Source organism: Mytilus trossulus, chromosome 8 (genome assembly GCF_036588685.1).
Source record: "Mytilus trossulus isolate FHL-02 chromosome 8, PNRI_Mtr1.1.1.hap1, whole genome shotgun sequence".
In the NCBI taxonomy this organism is placed as follows: Eukaryota; Metazoa; Mollusca; class Bivalvia; order Mytilida; family Mytilidae; genus Mytilus; species Mytilus trossulus.
Window position 1 is genome coordinate 22,597,295 of NC_086380.1, and position 10,831 is coordinate 22,608,125.

Here is a 10,831-nt window from a genome sequence, read left to right on the forward strand (position 1 = left end):
CAGTACAAACATAGCATTCAAAATCAAGAAAATCAGCCAAAATAAACAAGTTATTTAGCAATAAGAAATTTGAAGCATATTCATGCTTTTCAAACCTGTTAAAGTACCTGAACTTAAAGAAAAAGACAAATTTTAAATATAACATGTAGGAATTTTAGTTAAAGGAATCCTTTTTTATCAAGAAAAAATTATAAAATCATCAAGCTCTGCATGTAGTGTGTAAGAAAAGGACAAACTGCAACCTTTATGGCTTATTTAACTACATTGCGTCTTGGGTGCATAGCTGTACAATAGGCACTCATACCACATCTACATTTTTTGAATTGATCGATTTATTTTCGCGAATTTCGCGAGTAGAATATTTAAAATTTGGATCTCTTTTTATTAAACTACACTAAGAAATAAGAATATCGCGAAATTAAATAGCAGCGAAGGGAACAAGAAAAAGTAAAACCCGAAATACAGTATCCGCGAATATAAGTTGGTTTACAGTAGTTTATTCAGTCTTTGATGCCAAATCGTAAATTTAACTTCTGATTCATTAGTTTGTAGTATTTAGTTTGTTGAATGAGCTTCTTCTTCTGTTCTACCAGAACCTCGTATTGCATTCTAGTCATGTCTTCTGATTTAATTTTCGTCGTAGCAGTCTTGCATCTGAAGGTATAGAAATGTATATTGAAATCATTCTATTTGAGCAGTCAAAATATGTTGACTGTATATTATAAGGTCATGAACAGTAACTCATCATATGAAAATTTGTGTTTGCGGTTGAAAATATGTTGATGTAGAGTTTCATTCATTGCTTTTAGAAAAGGCTTTAACATCTGAATATCAATGTCATTCATTTCAAATTGATTATCAGGTTTGTTTTTACCGAAATAATGTATTGAAGAATAACCAATGTATTTTTAAAAATACAAATTGAATGTTTAATTTGTAACAAAGATATAAGTCCCCAATGACATTTGGTATATATAGTGCAACCATGACAAGTGACAGATCAGTTGCAATTTTGTTTAAGTACGATGATTTTTTTCTCGTAGCGTTTAGGTCCTTTGACTAGGTAAATTAACACAACTTATCTGTGTTCGGTACTCTTTTTTAGCATGCGTTAGTTAGTTATCAAAAGTACCAGGATTATAATTTCATACACCAGACGCGTATGAAACAATACGAGAATATCACAAACAAGAATGACAGGATATTGATTGGATATTTAATACATGACAGGTTACAGATCAAGTACAAGTTTTGTTCGGGTACAACAATGTACAAGGAACTATCGACCAGTAGAAACAAATACTGAACTTCGAAAACAATTTCTAACGGAAAAAGCTATTCAAATGGTAACATTTAAAGCTCAAACACATCAAACGAATGGATAAAACTGCTACATTCCTTCCTTGGTAAAGGCATTTTCTGATGTAGAAAATAGAGGACTGCACCAACTCGTGCTACAGCTATCTTAACCTCTCAATTGTATGAAAGTTGCATTAAATTCAATTATATTGACAACGAGGCGTGAACAAAACCGCAATGATAGGTAAAATGTTAAAAAGTCAGCAGTCAACAATGTGTTACAATCTCAATCACTACAAAAACAGAAAACAAATATTTAACAAAGAAACACAAATGGAATACATACAAAGCACACCAGAAGTACTGGGCCACGTCATATATGTAGCAAAGCAACATCAAAAGGCATAAAAAATGCAAAGCACATAGCAAAGATGAAAGACAAGCAACAAACAAGTTTTCAATAGTACCAAAATGAAAGACAACAATACGAGAATATCACAAACAATAATGACAGGATGTTCAAGTACAACAAGTATCTCAATCACAATAATAAAGATTTAACAAATAAGCTCAAAAGGAAAATATCAAATTAAACAACCTCATGCATTGCTTTCTTATTATTTATATTATATTACGTATGTTATATTTATTCATATACAATTGAAAAAAAATAATTACTGGGGCCGAATGCTACATTGACAATACCCGGTAGGGTACTATGTCTTGCCATTTATTCCAAATTAATACGTGTAGATACATACTTTTTAGTCGTCAAATGCACATCATTGATCTGTACATCTTCCGTTGATGATGGATCTGGGTTGTTTGTAGGGACAGACTCAACAGCCCCTTCTTCTTCAACTGCATCATGACCTTGAAGACATAAAAAAAAATGTACAAGATAATCATTGTAAATTGATAATAAGTTGACATGAATAACCTAATTTACTACATATATATGTTGTATGAATGCCAATGAGACAACCCTCCACCCAAGTCATTATGTTTTTAAAGTTAACAATTATAGATCAAACTACGGCATTCAGCACGGACTAATGGCTCACACGAACAGGAAGCTCTAAGGGCCGGAAAATTATCAGAAAAAAACCCTAGTTTTGATACCTATTTCAAAACCTAGAAATTTGGCGAAATCTCTATTCTCCTGCCTAATTGTTGGGGATTCGAGTCTTTTCACAACAAATGCTCATTAGAAGTTTTTTATTACTCGCCTTACAGCTTATCTCATATTAGTTCTAAAGTAGTCATATAGCATATGGCATATGGGCTATATTTTTTGTAGCTGTCGATAACTCTTTTTTTTTCTTTTTCATCATTTCACACTTCTGTTTGCTGTCTTACAAAAATACTTCGCCTAATGAGTTGATGGATCGTCAGAGGGGAAGAGAAATGCATGTTTTGATATGAAATCATCCATTCATGTTTTGATATGAGATCGTTCATTCATGTTTTGATATAAGATCATTCATTCATATTTTGATATGAGATTATATGCTTCGCCTAATGAGTTGCTGGATCGTCAGAGGGGAAGAGAAATGCATGTTTTGATATGAAATCATCCATTAATGTTTTGATATGAGATCATTCATTCATGTTTTGATATAAGATCATCCATTCATATTTTGATATAAGATCATCTAATCATTTTTTGATATGGGATCATCCATTCATGTTTTGATATGAGATCATCCATTCATGTTTTTATATTAGATCATTTATTCATGTTTTGATATGAGATCATCCATTCATGTTTTTATGTTAGATCATTTATTCATGTTTGGATATGAGATCATCCATTCATGTTTTGATATGAAATCATCGATTCATGTTTTTGATATGGGATCATCCATTCATGTTTTGATATGAAATCATCGATTCATGTTTTGATATGGGATCATTTATTCATGTTTTGGTATGAGATCATCCATAAATGTTTTGATATAATATCATCCATTCATGTTTTTATATTAGATCATTTATTCATGTTTGGATATGAAATCATCCATTCATTTTTTGATATGAAATCATCGATTCATGTTTTTGATATGGGATCATCCATTCATGTTTTGATATGAAATCATCGATTCATGTTTTGATATTAGATCATTCATTCATGTTTTGATATGAAATCATCGATTCATGTTTTGATATGGGATCATTCATTTATGTTTTGATATGGATCATCCATTCATGTTTTGATGTGAAATCATCCATTCATATTTTGATAGGAAATCATCCATTCATGTTTTGATGTGAAATCATCCATTCATATTTTGATAGGAAATCATCCATTCATATTTTGATAGGAAATCATCCATTCATATTTTGATAGGATATCATCCATTCATATTTTGATAGGATATCATCCATTCATGTTTTGATAGGATATCATCCATTCATGTTTTGATATTGAATGATCCAAGGGAAACGGCGGGGTTCGTGTCGTTTAGTTTTTAGCTCTAAATGTTGGATTTTGTAAACTGTTGGGAGTCCTATAGTCTTTTCAGTCATGGCGTTTTCAGTGGGGTTTTTTCTTTCGATTTATGTTTTAAAATGTATCTTTGATATCTGATGGCCTTTTTCATCCATTTTTGCATGTATATCAAATTCTATGTTTTATATTGAAGTACTTGCAGTATGTTATTCTCTGTCATTATCAAGTATGCATACTAAAACCAACAAGTTTAAGAGGTTATGGCAGCAACTATTAAATGCATCAGAACATGTTTGTCAACCGAGAAGGCAACGTTAAATTCTGCATGCCTTTTAATGAATATATAATTATATATTGTAGATAATGTGTTGAAAACTTAATGAAATAAAAGGAAATTGTTTGGTCTCACAAAGTAATCTAAAAAAAACTGATTAAGGTCTAGAACAATGTTCCTAGTTAATGTGTTTTCCTCGGGTTCAGTTTGTAACCTGCAGTTATGAATTTTAAACAGTAGTACATTGCTTTCCTTTTGTTAACATTTTTAATTATAATAGATAAAGAGTTACAATAGATTTGATGCAATAGGTATATTGATTGCTTCGGTATTTTCCTTCCATAATTCTTCAATTTCTTTACATTAGATGGCAAACGATACAGTTACATGATGACGTTGCTAACGTAAAATGTTATTTGATCGACGCCAAACTGTCTCATATCGGAAAAAGTTGCATGTTTCGACTGTTTTGTTATGCTTTAAACTGGTTCAACTTTAAGACGAGTTGTTACCCTATATTCCTAATCTTAAGAATTTTATAATAGCTAAACTCTTGAAAAGCATGATTAACGCTGCATTTTTACAAATTACCATAAAATTCTTAAAAGGGATGAGACGTTTATCCAACCTGTAAAATTGTTTTTTGTACTTTACATATGGTGTTAAAACAATTGATGCGTTGTTCTTGATCACAGACAGACAATGCATCGGAACCTAAACTTGTATTTCAATTATTTGTATGCATATTTTAATTACAGAACATTGTAATTGTAATTGTACTATGTTTATTCTTTGATATGTTCATTCGACTACTGATAACTTTCAAAACTGAACTGTAGAAATGACACGTAACTTATATAACTCACTTGCTAGAACAGATATTTTCAAACTTGTGGTGTAAAACAGGTCCACTGCGAAACCGCGACAAACATAAATGCCTTGATCTTCTAACACACTATATTTTACTGTCAATTCACTAGCAAGCATTCTGACAGGTACGTCAGTAACATACTCGTTTATGCGTACTCGTGACTTCCACCTTGGATCTCGTTCACTTATCATATGGCCATTAAAGAACCAGTCTATCTGTCCCTCAGTAATACCTGTTACATTGCATACTAATTTGATAGGTTCTGGAAGATTGATTAATGTATTACCATCTACAGTTATTGCTGAAATAAAAGGAGTTGACCAGATAAGACCAGTTTATGAACAAATAAGCAACTTTCAGCTTTAGTTAATTTTTGAAGAGAAGAATACTTTGTTACTTAAATATTAGTCTTTTTTTGTTGACGAATCAAAGCATATACCTTGCACCATAAACGTGCATTAATAATTCATGAAAAAGGTATGAAATATTCTCAACTATCTTAAGGGCATACGATACGGTTACAGGGGAGGTAATGACGTTGCTAAAGTAAAAAGTTATTTTCGCGACGTCAAACTGTTACATATCGGAAAAAGATGCATTTTGTCGACTGATTTTTATCATTCAACCTTGTTTAATTATTTCATATCTTATTTCTAAACGAAAATTTTAGAATTTCTTTTCGCATCCTTCTCTTTGAATTCGTTTGTTTGAATAACCAATAATTTATATAGTAGTCTACATCAGTGGTTGCATTGTATGCAGCCAAACTATGTAGAGGGCAGTAGAACAGAAAACAATTTCCGTTGTGTATATATGCAATAACTTATATATTGAAGCGTAAAACCACGGCAGTCAGGCTCGTTTAGGTGGGAAAATAACTGTGTAAAAGCAAACACACGAAAAAAATGGCCACAATTTATAATAACATTCAAAATTTTTCGGCCGTTTCGTTTAATCTCAAGTTTATGTCTTACTGATCTGTTTTGTTATTCGAAGTTTTTTTTTCATCTACAACTGCAAAAGGCGCAACAAATGCGACTACTTTGAAGATTCATGTGACCTTTGTTGTTTAGAGATTTTATTCGAAGTTCGTATATCCCTTCAACCATTTATTTATATGGTATTTTAACGTATAGATAGCGCGAAACTCTCCTTACTCTATGCATCGGATACATGACATGTGTATTTCGACTTAACGAGGCTGCAAATTTATACATCCGAGCACCTAAACGACCGCACCCAATTTTAGCAAATATATACACGTAACTGTCGTACGGAAGCAGTCCAGAGATGTGAATATTTCTATACCCAAACAATCCCTTTTTTATGAAAAAGATTTTTAAGGTATACATTAATACGACAGCAACCCTACGACAATAATCATTAGTTCTCAACTGATAATTGTCTCAAACAGTATTCCAGTTTTGGTATTTTATTTGAAGCGTAAAACCACGGCAGTCAGGCTCGTTAAGGTGGAAAATAACATTAATACGACAGCAACCCAACGACACAGATAATTCAAAGTACTAAGAGTCAACATACAGATTTTTGTTGTAGCTACATGTAGAAGCCTGTAAAGAAAAAAACCACAACTGCAACATGAGTATATAATACGGAGTCGGTGAGATTTTAGACAAGTTTTTTGTTGCAAAATTTCACGTGCTCTTTAATGATTTCGATATGTGCAATTATATATACAGTGTAATATAAACACTTCTTTGTAAAGTAACGGTAAAATAAATAATGATTATGGACGACGGACGTCAAGTGGCATATTTAATGAATAATCAGATCAAAAACATCAAATGTAAATATAATATGAAAATTAACCCTGCTTTGTACTATAGACCGACACACACAAACGGATTTCTAACGTGTAATTCGTTTGTTTGAAAAGAAGGATGATTTACCGTATACCAGAGCAGGGGACTATTTTAATAGTTTATAATTCCATTGTTAGCTAACCCGAATAATTCAGTCCCTCTTCGTAATCGATCTTACCTACTTTCGAGGTAGTAGTCGTAGATCAGCGGAATATAACGACTGAATGTTTCGGGTTAATAGTTTGCAAGTTTCACATCCGGGTTTCACAATTTTAACGAACACAAAAGTAAAGCTAACTGAATTTTTATTTCGTACAGATACTGGTCCATTGTAAATAAGAAGATGCGATATGAGTGCTATAGATACAACTGTCCAACAAATTTACAGTGTAAAAATGCATTTGTCTGCAACACCGTCGAACTGCCTTTGCAAAATTAGCGGGGAAATATAACGTTTAGTCCCGAAACGTCTTAATTTTTGGCGCAATTTGTGAGGCTTACGGATGGGATTGAGTAAACAATATTATATTACTCGACTTTTATCGAAAACGAGTATGGTGACAAATATTTTTCAAAACGTTATGACGTTCTATTTTTTTTCAAAGAAAAACATATCTTATTTTGGTCAAATCGACACCGTTAGAAATATTTAAATAAAATCTAAAATGTGCATTTCAAATGTTCATTTCTTGCCGTTTTTGGGGGTTAACCATAACGTTTTTGACTTTATTTAGGTAAGAATTAATTCTTTAAATGGTAGAGCTAGATTTTTTTTAACCATCTTGAACTATTTTGCTTCAATTTGAGCCCCATTATATAATTATACGTTGATTTAAAAAATCATATTTAATTATTTTTAAATAAAAAACGTTTGTTTCTTCAAAATTGCAAAAATGTTCAATTTTCAGCAGTATTTTTAGCAAAAACGTAATCAACAACAAAAATTGTTTGAGGCAAAATATTTTTCTCCGTCAATTGAAGAATGAAATATCTTTACGGGGAAAACTTCTCACCGTCATAAATAAACTGTTGGATATGTCATTAAAGCATATTTGGTGTATTAAGGTTTGTAAGGTGTACAGGTATTTTCGGTTTAGTTTATCATGTTAAGTTTATGTGTAGTAACGCTTTATATTAAAAACTATCAACATAAAATTAATGATTGGTAAAACGAGCCTTTTCAGTATATTCACTCTTTTGTAAAGGTAAGTAAAAGACATGAACAAAAAAATGACTAAACTAAATAAGAGGTGCCTTTAACTCGTGAATTAATTTGGAAACATGTGAATACAAATCAAGCGAGATAATCTGATGGAATCTCATAACCTGAAAACGGACCTATTATGTTATGTCGACAAGTGTATAAGTGTCCCGTGCATTATATTTGCAATCATGCTAATTCCAGACCAGTAAAATTATCACGTTGTTAACATATGTATCAACTTTATAAATAATTGTATTCTAATGTGAAAGTTTTAAACAAACAGAAGAATATATGTTAATTAGTTGATACTTATTTTGTTTGACATTGGATTTTCCTTTTGTAATTTTCCTTGGAGGTAAGTTTTCTTTTTATTTTACTTTTTATGAATACGATTGTAGCAAATAGTCATGTTAATTTGACAGTGATATGCTAAAAGACAATATATATAATTGAAATTTTCTTTTTCCCAAAAAACTGAATCAAGTCTGTGTACATTTGTTTTGGTTTAAAGTATTATAGTTTATAAAAGTAAAGCATAGATATGCATGCGATGATTTCATAACTATATTGCAGTAAACATGCATGATTCGTTGACAATATTGTTCAATATAGTTGCAATGTATATTAAAAAAATAACATACCTATTTTGTCATCTAACGGCGTTCCTGTGAATGGAAAGGACAGAACCATTTAATTGTTATCGCACAGTGTTGGATGAGTCTTCGTACTATGGATGCCGTGATATCTCTTGATATCAGACTGGTGTAGCATTTGTCCGAATATGTGCAACTTACTATCTTATTTATGTACCCTGTTCGGTATAGTCGACGTGCAAACTTCCCTTTTTGTAAAACAATTACCATGCCCTTATACCGTTGGAGATGAAAACTACTAACCAACACCTTCTGTGATGATATTTGTGAAAAGGTCAGCTATATAGGCGTTGATAACATGGGAACAATGCAATACTTCAATTTGTTTTCAATTTTGGTGTTAATTTCATGGAATTTGAAGTTATTCATGATTCGCAGATTTACAAAAATAAAATCAAGAAGGAAGTTGAAAAGAGAAACTATTATTTGTCGTTCTTTTCCTGTTAATTGATTCTGTCAAACTTTTGCTACAAAAGAACCCTAAGCCTAGCCGCTGTCAGTAATGAATTATCATAGCTTTACAATCACAAAAGTTTAACAGGAATAGAACGACAAATGAAAGTTTCTTTTTTCAACCTGTCTTATAATTTGCCTTCTGTTGTAGCTACATTGTATCACAAACATTCGGAAAAAAATATTCTTACATCGGTAGAAAAAATAGAAAGTTCACAGTTAGGAAATCTTAAAACAAACAAACAAATGATATTGATCAACAAATTATATCTTAAAGGATCAAACTTTTTTATTGAGAGCGTTGCACTGTCGATGGTTTATCATATTGTTATATAATGTTTCTTATCCCAGACATAGATCACCTTAGCCGTATTTGGCACAACTTTTTGGAATTTTGGATCCCTAAATTATACTCCTGGTACCTTTGATAACTATTTACACCACTGGGTCGATGCCGCTGATGGTGGACGTTTCGTCCCCGAGGGTATCACCAGCCCAGTAGTCAACACTTCGGTGTTGACATGAATATCAATAATGTGGTCATTTTAATAAATTTCCTGTTTACAAAACTTTGAATTTTTCGACAAACTAAGGATTTTCTTATCCCAGGCATAGATTACCTTAGCCGTATTTGGCACAACTTTTTGGAATTTTAGATTCTCAATGCTCTTCAACTTTTTACTAGTTTGGCTTTAGAAATATTTTGATATGAGCGTCACTGATGAGTCATATGTAGACGAAACGCGCGTCTGGCGTACTAAATTATAATCCTGGTACCTTTGATAAATATTTACACCACTGGGTCGATGCCACTGCTGGTGGACGTTTCGTCCCCGAGGGTATCACCAGCCCAGTAGTCAACACTTCGGTGTTGACATGAATATCAATAATGTGGTCATTTTAATAAATTTCCTGTTTACAAAACTTTGAATTTTTCGAAAAACTAAGGATTTTCTTATCCCAGGCATAGATTACCTTAGCCGTATTTGGCACAACTTTTTGGAATTTTGGATCCTCAATGCTCCTCAACTTTTTACTAGTTTGGCTTTAGAAATATTTTGATATGAGCGTCACTGATGAGTCTTGTGTAGACGAAACGCGCGTCTGGCGTACTAAATTATAATCCTGGTACCTTTGATAACTATTCTAGAGAGTAATATTGGTAAGCTTCATACCTGAACAGAATGCTCCTATTGATAAAAGGCAAACTAAATTAATCCACATTATTCCGTTTGTTGCGAATATACGTGTATCTAACTTGGATAGGTGATGTTTACTGGCTGACAGCTTTTTATATGGAAATGAATGATAAAACGAGTTAGAACTATTATTTTCGTATTATATAGCAGAAATTGTTTTCAGACTTAACTATCATAAATATGCATATGTATCTCACAGTTAATTTTACACAATTCATATAATTTGATTTAACAATTCAATAGTCAAATTGACCTTAAAATTTTCAAGGCCATATTATTTACAAAAAACAGTTTAGATGCAAACAGTATGTAAAGAGGTTCACTTCGTTTTTTTTCATATTAAATTATTTGAATAAAACTTTATCAACAATATATCAAAGAAAATTTATGCTGACGGGTAAAAAATGTCAATTTTCTTTATTTCTTTGCACATTTAAAATCATTCTGTTTAGATGATGTAGCTTATATGTTTTTTCAAAATGATAGTAACACAAATACTAGTAGGTAACAATCCAAGTATTTGTCAAGATAAGCGAGTTTAGGATAAATTTATTCAACCATGCTTTTGCTGTCATGTGTCATATTATTCTAGCATCACGATTT

At 31.8% G+C, this 10,831-nt stretch overlaps 1 protein-coding gene across 2 annotated transcripts; it reads right to left on the minus strand.

Moving 5' to 3' along the window:
- Window positions 1-493: 493 nt before the first annotated feature.
- Window positions 494-10,332, minus strand: LOC134681750 (uncharacterized). 2 transcript variants are annotated; one of them, XM_063541391.1, is made up of 5 exons: window positions 10,205-10,332; window positions 8,565-8,588; window positions 4,892-5,197; window positions 2,061-2,172; window positions 494-654 (listed from the first exon to the last, which is right to left on the minus strand). In XM_063541391.1, exons 1-5 carry the CDS (start codon window positions 10,251-10,253, stop codon window positions 501-503), a joined length of 645 nt encoding a protein of 214 aa, XP_063397461.1. In that variant the 5' UTR covers window positions 10,254-10,332; the 3' UTR covers window positions 494-500. The 2 variants fall into 2 exon arrangements, with proteins under 2 accessions (XP_063397461.1, XP_063397462.1); XM_063541392.1 differs by lacking the exon at window positions 8,565-8,588 and having other exon boundaries at window positions 10,205-10,318.
- Window positions 10,333-10,831: the final 499 nt, after the last annotated feature.